The following is a 16,798-nucleotide window of genomic DNA, read 5'->3' as shown; positions in this document are numbered from 1 at the left end:
AAGAATTTGGAAAGAGTCTGTCTGCCCTTACAAGATGTGGCTTTCAGTGTTAAGGGATAGCCTTAGCTATCCTCCAAGAGAAACCTGGACAAATGGCCCCAACGTGCTACTCTAGACAGGAAGGTTGTTAAGGTTCCCACGTCACCAGGAATGGGAACAGCAGAAGCTTGGAGGCAGCATGAGGAAAAGTGTCTCACTAGACCCACGGCCTCCAACCCACACGCCTGGCATGAGAGGCCCATCTGTTCACTGCCAGTTAAGTCCAACCTCCCAATCTGGGGGCAAGGCTACAGCAATAGGGATACTAAAAGGGAGCCTCTGGAACCCATTAAGTATGAGGATGTGGGGAGGGCAGGAGTACAGTCTATGAAGAGAGAGTGTGTGTGTTTGGACACACAAGAGTGACCCTAGAATGAAGGACAGCTCTGAAGCCCAGTAGTCCAGCTGAGGGAAGATGGCAGTTATACTTTTGGCAGTTATACATAGACACAGGCTTGTGAGAAATCCAGAGAGGGGACTAGATGGTTCCCTGTCCCCAGCCCAACTTTAGTGAGCGGCCATCAGCACCTGCAGCCGTGGCCACAGCCATCTCCTGGCTTGAAACATCACTGGCAGAAGACCCTGTGTGTCAGCTGAGAAAGACTGACCTTTGTAGGGACCCTCACCTTGTGCTCTAGGTGAGCGGGATGGAGGGCGGGGAGAGGGGGGGCGTCTGAAGAACCTGGCCTGGAAGAAATGGAGGTCATGGACCTGCATGGTGGCACAGACTTACAGTCTAGCTATTCACAAAGCAGATTCCTCTAGGAACCTCCTTAGGCACAAGCAGCTTGCAGGCCCCAGGAAGGAAGTCAGTGTGTCATTGGAGAGCACAGGGAAGTCAGTAGAGGCCTGCAGACTTGCAGTGTGCCACCTCCAGAGCGAGTCTGAAAGACAGGGGAACAATGGCCATACGCCCCAAGTGACAAGAGGATGCCACACAGTAAGCAAAAGTGCAGCCAACCGAGCGGAAGAAAGGGAAGGGTCACTATGTGCACTGCCTACAACAGGCACCTGCCAGGTGTGCCAACACGGTAGCAGAAAAATGGCCCACAAACACATGCGCATCCTAACCCCTGGAACAGTGAATATGCTAGGCTACATGGCAAAAGAGAAGCAAGGCTGCAATGGAATTAAGGTTGCAAATGGAATTAATCAACTGATTTGAAGACAGGGAGATAGGCCTGGATTATCCCAGTGGGCCCAATGTAATCGCAAGGGTCCTGGGAGGAGGGAGACAGAAGAATCAGAGGAGTGGGCGTGAGGACAGAAGTGACTTGCTGTGAGAAGGACCGCACCCACCATCGCTGGCTTTAAAGATGGAGGAAGGGGGCCAGGAGCTAAGGAAGGCAGGCAGCCTCTGGAAGCTGAAAAGGCAAGAAAATGGATTCTCTCCTAGAGCCTCCAGAAGGAATCAGCACTGCCAACACTTTGATTTTAACCCAGGCAGACCCACGTCAGGCTTCTGACCTGCAGAACTGTAAGATAAAACATTTCCGTTTTGTTGTTGTTGCTGTTGTTTGTTGTTGGTTCTGACCGCACCACACAGGCTTGTGGGATCTTAGCTCCCCAACCAGGAATTGAACCCGGGCCCTCAGCAGTGAAAGTACCAAGTCCTAACCACTGGACCGCCAGGGAATTCCCTACATTCCCATTTTTAACCAGCAAAGTTGTGGTAAAATTTGTTTCAACGCCAAGAGAAAAATTATGCAGCTGAGTGGATGGGAATGATGGTGTGGGCCTGCAAGCATCTTTAATGACTCTAACATCACACCCAGGGAAATGCTGACAGTATCTCCCAGGCAGGGACCTATAACACCGTTATCAGGGAGAACAGTGGGTCTGCCAGCAGAGGCTGCAAAAATACAGCCTCAGCGGGACCTATAATTCTGAAGGGAAATCAAGGAAGACACCAGAGGCATCAAAGCTCAGGGAGGGAAACCGTCTAGCAGATGTCATAGAGCGTAAGGGGCAGGGTGACCACCTAGGAGTGACCAGTATAATACGAGCAAGGCCATCAGATGGACACCACCAAGCTTACTGTGCTTTATTTTCCTCTTATTTCATTGTTTCATTGCTGTATTCTGTGAACACCAAGCTATACTTGGGTGATTTTTACCTTGTCTTCCTAAAACACTTTTGTGCTTATTGTAACTAAAAGGAATAATGCATCACATATATTCCTTTTTTCTTCCTCTTCCCTAAATTGTTATCTTTCCACTCTGTGACAGATATATCTACAGCATAACCAATAACTCAAGTCTTTCACTTACAGTAAAAGATAATACTGTGAACGGAAGAGACTCATGTTCAGGCAGTTCCTTTATGCGTTTATGCATTTATATAATCCTCTCCTTGAGCAGGCACTCTAAAGCAATATGAAAATTTTTTATTTAACAAATTAGTATCTCATCTAGTATCTAGAAGACAAATTTTCACACTTATTGTTAACATGGACTTTACCAACTAAATCTAAGATACAGCCTTTTAGAGATTTAAATACCATTTCTGTGTTATCATTTGCTAAATCCTCACCAAATGCATACTTTATTAAAAAGTGATCCAATCTTTTACATAAACTGACCAACTACCTCAAAAGGTAACTTGTAAGAAGCTTGTATGGATACAAAATCAGCCTGAAAAAACTGCAGGTATAAATCTTAGGACCAACAAGCCAAAGTAGGGTTTCCTGTTTTCTTCATTAAATACTTAAGCATATCCCAACATAAATGTTTGCATTTTTAAAAATAAGTTGTTTTGGATATTGAAAATATATGCAGCCATTAAAAGTAATGTTTACAAATAGTTCATAGTGATTTCAAAAAAAGCCAATGATATGTTAAATGAAAAAAAAAATATATATATATATATACACAACTGAACAGAATAGGAACTCTCAGCACTTATGAAATTCAGTGCACGAAAAAAGACTAGAAGGAAAGAACAGTGGTAGAATTCCAAACGATTTTGTTCTGTCTCTTGATGCTTTCCTGTACCTTCCACATTTTATATAATGAGCATGCATTGCCCTTTTCCTTTTTCTCATTTTTAAATTAATTCATGCTCATTGTAGCAAAGCATTTCTTTTATAATCAGGAGGGGAAAAGTTAAGCAAAAAGCTGAAAATGAAAAGGTCAGTTAGGGTCCGCTCTCAAGGAATTCACTAGCTTAACCAACGGTGCAGCTGAAAATAACAGCCTCAGGAGAAGCTGAGATGGATTCACAGTTGGTCAAGAAATGGAGAGGGAATTCACGTTTACTGGACACCTACTGCAGGCCCTCTGCAGACAATTCATACATGTCTCATCTCATTTAATCCTCACCATAATTCCAGGAGGCAGGTACTGTGATTGTTCCCTTTCAACAGATATGTGAACAGAAGCTCAGAACAGGGCCAGGCCTCTGCCAAAATCACACTGCACATGAGGCAAGCAAGATTTGAACCCAGTTTCTTGGACTCCAAGAACTATGCTCTTATTCCTGCATGGTGCTACCTCTCAAGTCAAAATGGGGCAGCACCACTTCAATCCCAATTCCACCTCGGGGGTGGGGGGGTTGTCACTGGGAGCTCGCCCAGTCCATGATGGAGACCGAACCCCAGTCTGCCTTTGCCCCAGCCAAGAAGTCCTTTCCTTTCCCATCCGAGCTGCATCTACCACCCATGTCCTGCTGCTGGGACTGTCCAAGCCCAGGAGAGAGATGAGATATCTATCAAGCAGGGCCGAGAGATGAGATATCTATCAGGTAGGGCTAAGCCACGGGATGGACAGCACCCCACAGAGCGCAGAAGGAAGGACACCCAGCCAGCTGAGCGCCTGCTGCACCAAGCCTCAGGCCAGGGAGGAGGAGCCTCTGTGCCCCGCTCTGTACTCCCTGAGGCTCTCGAGGAGTCCCATCCCTGGTAACATCCCAGGGCTTCAAAAGGTCATGGGATAACAATGTGAATTTCTGCCCACGGGGCTGATCAGTTGAAAGCATACCAACTTTAGCCTGCACACGCCCTCTGGGCAGAGGGTAGCCCAACACCACCTGGTCAGTATTCCTCCACCTGGACAACTGTCAGCCATCAGCTTCCAATTCTCTAGTTCTGGATGTACGCACACACTCACTCACACGCTTCCAAGACTGTGTCAGCCTGCCATGCTTGGAGCCTGAGACATTCTTCCAGTTATAAAAATAGAGAAACTGAGACCCAGAAAAGGCCCCTGGGTAGAGCCCTGTGCCTCCAGAACAAAGTTGCATTAGGGCTTGAAGGCTGAACGGCCCGAAGCTCTGTTTTATTTGGCTTGTACTGTGTTGTTCAAATTGTTTGATTCGTCGAGCACAGTTAGAAATCAGGTTTTACATTAAAGTCCAGATTTGGGGCTCCTCTTAAAAAAAAAAAAAAAATCATCCCATTTATAACACTAGGATTTTCATTCCCAAATGGTAAAGTCAGTTGAAGCTACGGAACAGCCGCTCCTTTTGACAGAGATGACCTCTCCAGACCCCACATTCCAGGTTCTTTCAGGCCCAGCTGCCCAGTTCACCCATGTGTGTTACCTGCCTGAGACTGTAACCCTGGGCAAGAGCATTAGCTTCAGTCTCTGGGGACCTGCTGCTGGAGGGGGGCGGGGGGGGGGCAATGGGCATCATTTGGAGCAAAATGAATGAGCATGGAATAGTCAACACAGCCGAGGGGAAGTCAATGGAAACAAGGTATGTCAACAGAGCAGGTGGAAGCGCCAAACTGCCATGGCAAACACAGGCGGCATCCCTGCCACACTGTGAGCTCCCTGGGGCAGGAAACAGGTGCTCCCCAGCTGCGTCCTCAGCTCCCAAGCACAAAGAATAAATGTCCACAGAGACGAGTGTATGGGGACAGTGTCAAGGGAGCATGAGGCATTGTGAAAACTGTGGCATGTAACTGGAAAAGCCTGTGTCACCACAGATCCCCACCCCAGCTAGGGTCACTCCTGCCTAAGGAGGTCCCACCCTCCCCTGGCTAGAGCCCACCCCAAGCACATGCAACAGTTGTGATGAGGGCACGCTGAAAAAAAAGTCCAAGGGCAGGGCATGCGGGGGCAGGGACTGCAGGTAGGACATGATCAGACAGCAAAGAAGGACAGGGATTCCTTCCCTCGTACCTCAATGAATGTCAGACCTCTGCCAGGGCTGGGAGTGGCAGCTCCCCTGACAGACAACACCAGCCTCACCCCACTCACCACCACCCCCAAAACACATCCAGACCTCCAGGTTTTCACAAGTACCTCAAGACATCCTTGGACTTTCAGGCCCCAGAGCTGGGCCTTCTCCCTCCTCTGCAAGAATAGCAGACTCCCCAAAACCTCCTTCCAGCACCAAGTTCTCCCCAGCACCAGTTCTGACCTTCTGCACCCAGACCAGAGCCTTCACTGAGTCATCCTATCCTTGGAGATACAAGAAAACCAGCAGCCAACATATAACCTAGAGCCGGAGGAGGGCTCTGGGCCCAGGGGCGGGGCGAGGGTAACTTGCTTGGTGCCCTCAGCCAGCCCACCTCCTCCCTACACTGACCCACTGTCCTGTCCGTTCCTCCTGGGAGGAATCCCGGCTACCAGCTGTGGCCTCTGTCCTCAATACTCCTGGGCGAGGGCCTCAGAGTCAAAGCCTTGGATATACGGAACTAGGAGAAACCATGGATATGGGGGCAGAGGAGAGGAAAGGGGCCCTGGGCCAGGCAGATATCAGGGGCAGTGAAAGCCTTAGTCTCTGATGAGGAAGCAGGCATCGTGGGAGAGATACCCGAGGCCCAGAGCCCAGGCTCAAGCCAAGTGGGAGGTGAGCGAATGAGAGAGTAGGGAAGAGCAGAGGGGGCTTCTGCGCTTAGCCTCGCACTTGTTGCCTCTGCCTGCGGGCCCGAGTTTGCGGACCACAGCGGCCCAGGCACGGGCTAGGATTTCCCCGCAGCCTGGCCTGGCCCAACTCCGCTGCTTTTCTGGTCAAACAGCGCCCACCTTCGGCCCGGGCGGGGACGCCTCCGCCCACGGCGGGGACCGCGAGGGAGAACGGCTCCTCCAAACCCGGAGGAGGAGCGCCGCCGGCCGAGAAACGCCAGCCAGCCGAGGCACAGAGCGGCCTCGAGGCGAGAGATGCCGCGCGTTCACGGGCTTGGGCGCCACACGCTCCTCGCTCCTCGGTTGATAGCGAAGAAGACACTGGCCCATCCAGGTCAGGGGAGGTGCACCAACACAGGTACCCTGCTCGAGGACACACCCACCCACACTCAAACAACACAGACAGCCCTAAGCCACACACGCCTGCGCGGCTCACAGACGCGCCCACCCAGCTGGAAAGGAGCCGCACAAGCCCGAGACACGCCCCGCGAGGAGCCCAGCTCCCCGCTCACAAGCTCTCCGCTCCAGCCCCGCAGCGCAAGGCACTCCCGCACCACTGCTTTGGTGGGCCGGGGAGGGAGCGCGCACCGTGCGCGGCCCCGTGACTGCCCAGGCACACAGGGAACCCTGCGTGGCCCAGCCCTTCGCGACCCTGCAGGGCTCCAGCGCTGCTGGCAGGGCCCCCCCGCCCTGTTAGCCCTGGGCATGGCGGCCAGCCACTCACCTTCCTGCACGGCCTGGAAAGGATTGTTGGCCTCGATGACCTTGATGGAGTAGGTGATCTTCTCGCTCTGCAGGATGTCATCGTTGAGGCTCAGGTCGGATACGGCCAGCTGGAACACCCTGTCGTCCTTGGCCGCGTTCTCCTCGAAGATGGCACCTGGAGGAGAGGAGGGGTCAAGGCTATAGGCCTAGAGGGGGCCGCTTCCCCACCCCACCCCTACCCCAGCCTTGGCCCTCTGGTCATGGTGCTGGCAGGACTGCAGGTTGCCAGGTGGCAGGACTTCTGGGCTGCGGTTTCAGCCTGATAGGATAGTTTAAGGCTCTCCTCAGTCCCCCAACACAGAAACACACCCCTCAAATATTCCAACACAGTCGACATGAGTTACACATGCACATGACATATGCTGCCACCAGGTCACACAAGTGTCTCACAACCAAACCACCTCATGTATCAACCATGCCCCACATAATGGACTGAGCCAAGCTGCTGTGACCTCAGGCAGCACCTAAATGCCCTGACATGGCCCCGTGAGTCCTATCCCAGGAGCCACAAAGTTCCCCTGCAGGCAAGTGTCCCCAGCCCCAATCCCAAAATGGAACAATGACTTCCTTCTGCCCTGCGCACCACCCCCTGCAAAGAGCTAAGCGAGCAGGTCCACAGTGGCTCTCCTACGCCAGGGGGCTTCTTTACGCAGGGGCCTTTGATAACCGATGACAGGCAAGCAGGCAGCTCAGTCCCAGCCTGGCTCCCTGGGCTCTGCCTCCTGCTTTCCATCCCTCCCCACTTTTTCTCCTGCCGTGTACGTTAGGGGTGGGTGGGTAGGAGGATGTCCCTAGACCCTTTGCCTTCTAACCCAGCAGGGCTGAGGAGCCCAGAAGGAGCCGCTCTTGAAAGGGCTTTCTAGAACCATGAACAGCTCCTCTGGGGCGGCCTCCGGCTGGCCCTTTGCGCTCTTAGCACCGCCGTGGCCGACTCTCAGCACTTGAAGCCGGGATCGGTGGGACTCACCGAACCTGGCCCTGTAGCCTGGACAACTCCGGAGTCCTCCCCCTCACCAGGCCCTGAGGGTCACCACAGTCCCAGGGCTGGGCCCAGTGATTCCCCGAGTTGGGGGCTGGGCAGGAGGAGGAAGGTCCTGTTCCATGCTACACCCAGAGCCGCAATGCTGACCTCGAGACCCAAGCGCCCCCCCCCCCCGCAACCTCCACCACCATTGGGAAGCAGGTTTGGCCCCGGCCCCTGACTCCTGCAGGGGGATTGCAGCGCACCAAGCCCAGGCCTAGTCCCTGACCACCCATCACACCCCGGCCTCGCCTGTCCCATCATCCCTGCCTTCTCACACCTCCCAACCCCCCAGACTCTCTGGGCTCGCTGGTCTTTCCCAACTTCCGGAAAAGCGACTGCAGACGGGCTCCCCAAAAGCAACCGCTGTCAGTCCCCCAGCCCGTACCAACTTCCTGGGATTTCTCCCCTGCTGCTACCAACTCCCACACACTCCCCATCAGCGACAAGCCCCCTCCTCCTCTCCTCTATCTCATCTTCTCTCCTCTGCCGGTTCTCTCCCTCCATCGGTCTCTTCCCGCTCAGCGCGCGCACACACACTCCCCCCACACACCACACCACAGCCCAGGCTTCTTCCCTGATTCCCACCACCCAGACCATGTGCCGGCCCCCAAGACCTAGGCCGTAGGAAACTCTGGGACGGTCCAGGATTGGGCTGCTGTCGCCACAGCCAGATACACACACACACACACATATACAGAGAGGTACACAGACACACACCAGAGAAACAGGCAGACACTGTGTCCACTCTAACAGGCTGACAGTCATGCACGCACCAACACAGGCTCTGATGGCCCCATACACCCCAACGCCCTCTCGCAGTGACACCAACACGGAGCCACAAGCGCACACAGAGACACACGCTGACAACACCCACCCACCCACATTCACGCACGGTTCCGGTTGGGCCTCTTGAATCCTGCCCTGCCAACTTAGCGAGACCCCGGGCCCTGCCGCCTTCGGCGCCCGCTGCTCTGAGCTGCGCCTAAGGGCTGGCCCTACCCCGCCGACGGCCCCGCCAGGGGCGCGGGTCTGGACTTGCGCCTAGCCCCGGATTTCCCGCAGCCGCGGCCCTAAGTGTCGGCAGAGGCCGCGGGGCCCCGAGGCGGGGATTGGAGCCCCGGGGAGCAACGGGAGCCCGCGGGAGCGCGGCGCGGCCCGTGCACATCTCCGCGGGGCGGCGCGGAGCGGCCCTTCGGGGGAGCACCGCCCGCCGAGCCCCTCGGCCCAGGGAACAGCCAAGTTTGGACGCCGCGCACCCCCCGCGCCGCTGGGGCCCCCGCCCAACCTCGGCCCCGCGCCCGCCGCGCTCACCGATGTGGATGATGGAGTCGGCCCGCACCGACACGCACTGGCATATCCAGGGGAGAAGCCACAGCGTCAGCGCTTCCATGTCCCCCGGGCGCGCGGCTCATCCGCCCGGGCCCGGGGCGAGGCCGAGGGCAGCGCGGAGCGGGGAGGCGCCGGTCCGGGTGCAGTCCCGGGCCGCTCCCCGGGAGAGCGAAGCCCGCCCGTGCGTCTTTCCCCGCGCGCCCGCCCCTGAGCCCTGCGCCCGCCCCAGTCCAGCCCAGCCCAGCGCGGTCGGGCTCCCGCTCCGCTGGTGGCTGCGGCGACGCTGGCGGCCCGAGCCCAGGCCGGCGCGGCGGGGGCGGCCCGCGGCGGCGGCGGCGGCGGCGGCAGCGGCGCTCCCCGCGGCTCTGGAGGCTTCGGAGGCGGCGGAGGCGGTGGCGGCGGTGGCGGCGGCAGCCGGGTCGGCGCGGCGGCTCCGGGCTCGCTGTGTGTCTGAGCCCCGGCGAGGAGCCGAACTGCGGAGGACGCCCCCTCCCCTCCTCCTCCCCCTCGACTCCGCTCCCCTCCCCTCCCTGCCCGCCTCCCTCCCCTCCGCCCTCCTCTCGACCACGTGACTGCGGAGCCTCTGCCTCGCAACGCGGCGCTCTCCCGCTCGCGGCTCGGAGGGGGCGCCGGGTGCTCAGCGCTTCCAGCCCGAGGGACGCTCGGAGGCCCGCAGAGCGATGGGGACCGGCCGGGGCTGCGGCGCGCAGAGACTTGGCGGCCCTGGGCCTCGTGCCCCCCGTTCGCCAGGGACCAGAGGATGGAGAAGGGTCGGCCTCCGACTGCCCTCGAGGGTTCCCGGAGCCCCCTGGCCCCCGCCGACCTCAGCCGCCTTGCGTCTTGGGCCATGACCCCCGCCCTGGGCAGAGAGCCCCTCTAGGAGCCGGGCCAGGGGTAGCCGTGAGAGAGACCGGGCAGGGCACTGAGCCAGGCACCGAGACGCAAGGGGAGCCAAAAGGGACCCGCCGCGGCCAAACGTCGCGGAGCAGAGCCGCGGCCGCGGGCTCCAACCCTAGCTGGCCCCACCGACATTGGCGGGCGCCCATCCCCCACCCCGCGGCCCCGGGCTCAGCCGGGAGTCGGGCAGGCGGCTCGCACTCTGAAGCCCAATTCATGGCCGGAAACCGGCGCATCCGTGACCGCGGCGCTTGGACGTGAGGAGCTTTCTAAGCGGCCGGCGTGCTCAGACTCCGACTCTGCACGGAGTCTTTTCGCGCGAGCCCAGGGCGAAGAGCCGGCTCCTCGCGGCCAGCGCAGAACGGGGCTCTCTCCACCGCTCCGGGAATGCCTCCGGCCAGCCACCACCAGATGTATCGTTAAGCTGTTTGGGCTCCAGCCTGGGTGGAAGTGGCAGGCCTGACGCCTAGCCACCCTGCCCCCGCCCCCCACAACAAGTTCCAGACTGGGCTCCACGTGGCACACCGAAGATTTCAGGAAGACAGCTGAGCCTTCCCGGACCGGGATTCCGCGGAAGCTCGGTCCGGGCGCGCCTGGCAGAGCCTAGTGCAAGGGGCCACTTCCGCGAGCCCGGGAGCGCCCCTTGGCCCTGTCGTTGGCCTGCGCCCCAAGGCCCCTGCCTTGATCAGGGCCGTGCGCAAGGCGTGAGGGATTCAGAGAGACTCAGCAACAGACCTTACCTGGAACTCCCCGCTCAGAGGAGAGGCAGACACCTAAACAGATCATTAAAAGATGTGGCAAGGACCCTGAATAAACGCACAGGCGCGTTCTGGGCTGTGACCCAGCCTGGGAGGAAGAGCCAGGGGATAGTTTCGTGGAGGAGGTGACAGTTCTAAAGGCTGAGTGGAGGTTACCAAGGGAGAAGGAAGGGAGGCTTCCAGGCATTGAATGCTGGTTAGCTAGCCAAGATACGAAGAAAAAGAATTTAGTGTGAGTGTGTCTGTGTGTGTATGTGTGTGTGTGTGTGTGTGTGTGCGCGCGCGCGCGCGTATGTGTGTGTCCCAAGCTGCCTGCCACAGAAGTCACTGGCAAATTTTAGTTTGGAAAGGTGTGGGAGGAGGCTGTGCAGAGGGGGACAGTGCAGGCTTGGAGAACAGTGAGGCAGCCCTTGCAGTGGCTGGTGGGGCCGCAGGGGGAACCTAGGGGAGAGGAGAAGCTGGGTTGGAGAAACAGCAGGGAACCACATGGGCTGGCAAGGTGACTTCCAGGACGAAGGGTCCATAGGCAAGAGGAGAGGAATGACCACGCCTGAAGGAGGCTGGGCTGTCCAGCTGGGTGTGGTGCCCACACAAAGGCACTTCCTCAAGAAATCCATCTTAGGGGCCTTGAATTGTAAAACACACCCCTCCCGGGCTCTACAACCCCCCCATGCCTCCATTCTCACTCCCTGGAAATTCTACCATGCACTGGCTGAAAAGTTGTAGAAAGAAGGGAATAAAGAATGGGTTTTATTATGTAGCAATTTGGTTCCTATGGAGACTGTCTCCTCCTGGGAAGGATGGTGGTATGTTCACCCTGTAGGGGCTCAAATCTGGGGTCAAGGGCCACAGGGTCAGGGATCCCCAAACACACTTGTTGGGACCCCTGTAGTATGTTAGTAAAGTAGACGTGTGATACTTCTAACCCAGTTACAAGTTTTTCTTGATATTTATTATGCTAGGTAGTGGCAGCATTATTGCAGTGAGACAAGTCTCAAGCCCCCCTTCCAAATATTAAGAAGTCAACCTAGAAACACACATAGTTTGGGGGAGAGTTCTATCAGTTTCTAATCTGGATGATGAGGTCCCTCTCGTTTTGGACCTGAGGGCTATGACACAGGTTGGCATTCCCCTGGAAGCTCCTCTCCTGGGCACCACCTTCCCCTCCACTTCCGACAGTGCGGGGTCCTTCACCATCCCAAGATGCTCATCTCTTAATGCTCACCCTCTTATACTTCCAAGCCAAGCCAGTTTTCCCTACCAGACTGGAATGGCCTAGATATACCTTGACTGGCCAGGAAGGATACTCTGCACAGGTCCCATTTCTACTAGAGCTGGGAGGCAAACCCAGAGATCACTGGGGCCCTAGGCCTGTTTACCTCTAGGCAAGACTATTTTAATCCTCTCTGCCACCTGAAGTTGGGATTACCAGCTTCCAAGGACATTGGCTTATTGGGGCTTTATCAGATTCATCAAAACCTTAATTACTTATTGATCGAGCCAGCCCAGTCCCTTTCGACCCTGATAACCTCTGGGGCTGTAAAAGCTGCCTCCCCCAGTCCAGGCTCCCGGGCAAGCAACTCTACCTGATGAACAAGTTCACCCTGACTCCAATAACCTGGCTGGAGAAGAGAGGTTAGCAATCTCTGGGTCATATGATACAAACCCATTTTACGGAGGGGAAAACCGAGGCTCAGAGAAAGGAGTAACTTACCCAAGGCACCAGGTGAGTTGCTGCACCCAGGACTCGGTCCTCTTGGTTTGCTCCTTACTACAAAAGATGTATTCACAGAAATTAAAACTGGGTCAATAAATCCTTCATTTGCACAGAGTTCAGCCAGCACAGGTGATTGCTTTTTCTAAAGAGATCTTCGGTTATACTAATTATAACCGTATTTATTTAGCATTTACCATTTGCAGGCACTGCACTCAGCACCCTACATTTTACTAGGAGACGATATTCCCATTTTCCACTTGGGAAAGGAGGGTGCAAAGAGATAAACTGGGCCCATCAGCACTCTCAACTAGAATACTACTGGAAGCCAGTAGTTTGCCACCAAACCTGCAGGTGAAGTGTCAAGACAAAGAGAATATGGTGGTCCACTAGGAAGTCACGATCGTCGTCACTTAAAGCTTCTTCATTCCATAAAGCAGACCTCTCCTTTCTCTGTCATCTTATTTCTCACCCCAGTCAATAACTGGACTGAGGAGCACCAGCTGGAATCCTGACCCTCACAGGAGCCTGTTGCCTGAGCACATTCCGTGGGGAGCTGTCTACTCCATGTAGAACTACCACTACCCAGCCCCTGAAGAGATGCCCCCTCTCCAATCATGTACCTTTAAGCAAGCCCCCAGATTAAACAAGATACTGTACCATGAAAGATTGCATTCCTCCCTCGCCAGCATAGGGCCCACCTGGGATTTCTAAGATAATTCAGCCCACACCTGCATGAAGGTTGCTACTGGCAAGACACACCAAAGCCCAACCTGGAGGATTCTCTGCAGGCCATGGCACAGAAGACCAGCTCTCCTGAGAACACAAGGAAGAGGGCAACCCAAGTCCCAGGGTCGATCCCCCACCGCCACCAGGGAGAGGTCAACCAGCATCTTAGAAGGAGCCAGGCTTAATGCCCTGAAGCTTCAATTCTGGGCTGGGCCCTCCCTGCCCATGGGCTCCAAGGAACCCACAGTTGGCCAGAATCTGAGCTGAAAAAATCCCACTGCTACTTTCCTCTATTAACCCACTGGGTTTTTCTTAAAAAAAAAAAAAAAAGAAAGAAAGAAAGAAAGAAAAAACATTTATTGGTTACTTCATCCTTTCCTTCAGTCTCGGCATTTGGTCTTCTGTTGTATGTTCATTTTCCATCTCTACTTTGTCTTCCTTACCCCTTCTTGCCAACCTCTTTCATCTCATTTTTACTGTTTCTCAGCTTGCATTTATTTTATTTGATCTTCTTTTATATTATTATGTTTTTTATTTTATTTTTACTCTGGTTAGCCCCCTGGGTTTTTACTTTTCAATTTCCCAGGGCAGCAGTCTTTGCATCACTCTTTCCATTATTCGAGGCTTTCTATTCATTTAGTCTTGGGTTTTCTCCACGTTGGGGGTTGGGCAAGTGAGACTGAAGGTGCCCTCCCTGCACCCACCTTGCAGGAGCTTCCAGGGCAGGACCCACTAGTACATGCCGGCCCCCGGCCCACACCCAGCCTTCACACCCTTTCCAGGTGGCCTTTCCAGGGCACTGCCAATGGCTCATGCACGTGCCACATCTGGCAGCCCTGTCGAGGAGGCTTCTGTTTGCCGGAACCACACCCCACAGGCTAATGAGGAGGAAGGAAATCACACACAACATGTCCTTCCTAGAGAGGAGCATCTCATTTTTGCAGGGCAGGGGCCCCTCTTTTTCACCACTATATGTTCCATAAACTGGGGCCCAGTTTGGAGTGTGCAGTCTGCTTAGAACCAAGATAGGCCACAAAGTTACCAGTGTGAAACGTTGCTTCCTTCACAAAAACAAGCTAGAACCTCAGAGGTCTGGTCCCTGGACCCAGGCTCTCCAGGCAGGGTGGGTGGCAGGACCAAACACCAGCTCAGGCCCATCTGGAGCTCTCATGCTGATGTCCAGCACTCCCCTTGGCCCCTTGGAGTTCAGCAAGGTCCCTCCCTTCCATAGGTCCCTCTGAAGGGCAGAAGAGGCAGGCCGCGGTTTGCACAAAGGCATTACTAAATGCCAAAGGACAGCAACAGGGGGGAAGGCCCGGTTCCCAGGAAGGACCCTGAGCAGTCATCTCAGGCCCAGGCATCCCAGGCAGCCTGTGTCCCAGCCTCCTCCTAAAGCAGTGATCCTCCGGGTGTGTGTCCCCCAGCCTGAATCCAGGGTGTTCTTTAGAGAAAGTTCTGGCTTCCAAGGCTCTAGACCCACCCCACTTCCTTCAGGCTTGACCTGTGTGCTCCGAGTCCATTGTGTGTAAGGAAAGGGTTCTCCTGCTGAGAGTCTAAAGTTTGAAAACCTCAGCACTGACAGTCTCTCCTGAGCCCAAGGGCTGGTCCAAGCCCTTCCCAGTTTGCATGCTGGGATCCCTGGTCCCCCACTACAAGGCCTGAGGAGGCTTGTCCTTTCTGTCCCTGGCCCCTGGGCCCTGCAACTCTGCCTTTTTCACTTGGGGGAGCTCCTGATTCCCCGGGAAGGACCAAGGAGCAGAGAACCAAAACCTAGGCTGCCTTTTTCCAAAGAAAAACTCAGGCCTCCACACCCTCCTCAGCCACTGCCGAGGCTCCAGACCCAGGACATGGTCCCCTCTGCCCTGCCATCTGCTGCAGTGGGTCCCTCAGTGGGCGCTACACAGGCTGAGTTGAACCCGTGAGCTGAGTTAAGGACGATGATGTACTTTCCAAGCAGAGAGAATAGCAAGAGGAAAAGTATGGGGGCAGGTGCATGTAAAGGAACACAGAGAGAAAAGCGGCAAGATGTGGAGGGGCCAGGATGGAAGGTGCCAGAATAGTCCTGGTGGGAGACGCTGAGACCAGTCTCACTACTTTTCAGACATGTCTCTACAGAGCAGGGGCCTGAGGTGGCCCTGGGCAGCCGGAGACATGTCGACATGCATGTCCTCAGTGGCCATCTTAGGGAAGCCAGAGGGCCACTGATCCACAGTGGACAGTCAAGACAGAGGGGTGAAGCCCTTGCGCCCCTGGCCACCAGGGAGCTCACAGGAGGCTGACCCATCCTGACTCTGCACACAACACTCTGTGCCAGTCCTATGTCCTCTGCACTCATGAGGGATGGGGCTGCGGGTGTCCATAGGTGAGGAGGGGCCCCCAGGCTTGCTGGACCCCAGACCTGGCCTGCTCCCGTCTGTGATGGGACACCCAAGTGTCACCCCTCCCACTGGGCTGGGAGCTGCACACCACAGGCACTCTGAAATGAATGTGAGAGGCTCAACGCACCCCACTGCATCCCATCCCAAGTCAGGTATAGCCCTGCTGCTCTTACCGGCGTGGGCCTGTAGCCTCTCAAAGCCAAGCTTCCCCTTTCCCAAGGGGCAGGGATTGGGGGAACTACATCTGCCTGGAGCCCTGGCTCACCTGGCAGATAACCTCTTCCCCAGACCCAGGCCTCCAGCTAGAAGCAAACCCTAAGGAATCAGATCACCCTGCTCGTGGACACACCCATTTCCATAAGCAATTTTTCTTGCCCATAAACCTCTTCTTTTATGCGATGATGAAGTGAACTTGTGATTGATTTTCTCTGTCTGGGTGTCATGGCGCATTTAGCACCCTGTAACCCCGAAGGATGAAGGTGCTACCTCCTGGGGATGCTTCTGAGGACTCGGCTTGGAGCAGGGACTGCCCAGTGCTCCTTCAGGTGAGGCGGGGAGATGGCACAGGCCCTGGATGCACCGCGGATATGGTGGGCAACCTTGGGCAGCATCCCTAAATTCCCAGACATTCGTCTGGAAAGTAGAGAGGGAGACCCAGCGTGTTGGTGGGGGGAAACATGACAGGGAGTAGGAGAGAGCAGAAGCCCCACGGGGAGACCCCAGGAGAGGAAGGGAACTCTGAACTTGCCAAGTGCCAGGCCTGGGTACAGCAGCCGTGCACACACCTCACTGCAGAGAAGCAGCAATGCCAGAAAAAGTATCAGTTGGAGATGGGGATAAGGGTTTGCTTGCCTCCCAGGTTCACTGTAACTGTCTCCAGAACCAGGGGAGATTAATGATAAAAGGGGATTGGAGGGAGAACCTGCCCTAGGAGATGGGAACAGCCCTCAGAGATCAGAAGGGAGGGCAGGGCTCAGCCACAGAGAGGCCCAGTCCTCCTGTCACCTACTCATATGGTTGGTGATCAGTACAAGACCCTCTAGAATAGGGTTCACATCCCCAATCTACAGGTGAGATCACTGAGGCTCAGCACAGCAAAATCCCTGGACAGTTAATGGGTGTGATAGGCTGAAAGGTGGTCCCCCCAAAGATATTGATGCCACAATCCTCAGAACCTGTAAATGTGACCTTGTTGTGTGTTTTTTTAATAAACCTTGTGTTTTATTTATTTATTTTATTCATTTATTTATTTTTGGCTGCATTGGGTCTTCGTTGCTGCACGCGGGCTTTCTCTACTTGCAGCGAGCGGGGGC

The 16,798-nt window shown here is 55.5% G+C and overlaps 1 protein-coding gene across 2 annotated transcripts in view; it reads right to left on the bottom strand.

Annotated features, from left to right (window-relative positions):
* Positions 1 to 9,248, bottom strand: part of GRID1 (glutamate ionotropic receptor delta type subunit 1) — a 666,917-nt gene extending 657,669 nt beyond the window's left edge. Inside the window, exons 1-2 of one of the 2 annotated variants that reach the window (XM_067710323.1) lie at positions 8,992 to 9,248; positions 6,616 to 6,771 (exon numbers count right to left, since the gene is read on the bottom strand). In XM_067710323.1, the coding sequence (XP_067566424.1) occupies positions 6,616 to 6,771; positions 8,992 to 9,070 (235 nt within the window). In that variant the 5' untranslated portion in view covers positions 9,071 to 9,248. The remainder of the gene's footprint in view (positions 1 to 6,615; positions 6,772 to 8,991) is intronic. The other variant, XM_067710322.1, reaches the window with a different exon arrangement.
* Between the last annotated feature and the right edge of the window lie 7,550 nt (positions 9,249 to 16,798).

Source organism: Pseudorca crassidens, chromosome 16 (genome assembly GCF_039906515.1).
Source record: "Pseudorca crassidens isolate mPseCra1 chromosome 16, mPseCra1.hap1, whole genome shotgun sequence".
Lineage (NCBI taxonomy): Eukaryota > Metazoa > Chordata > Mammalia > Artiodactyla > Delphinidae > Pseudorca > Pseudorca crassidens.
Note: the sequence above shows the minus strand (reverse complement) of the source record. Positions and strands in the feature narration are given on the sequence as shown.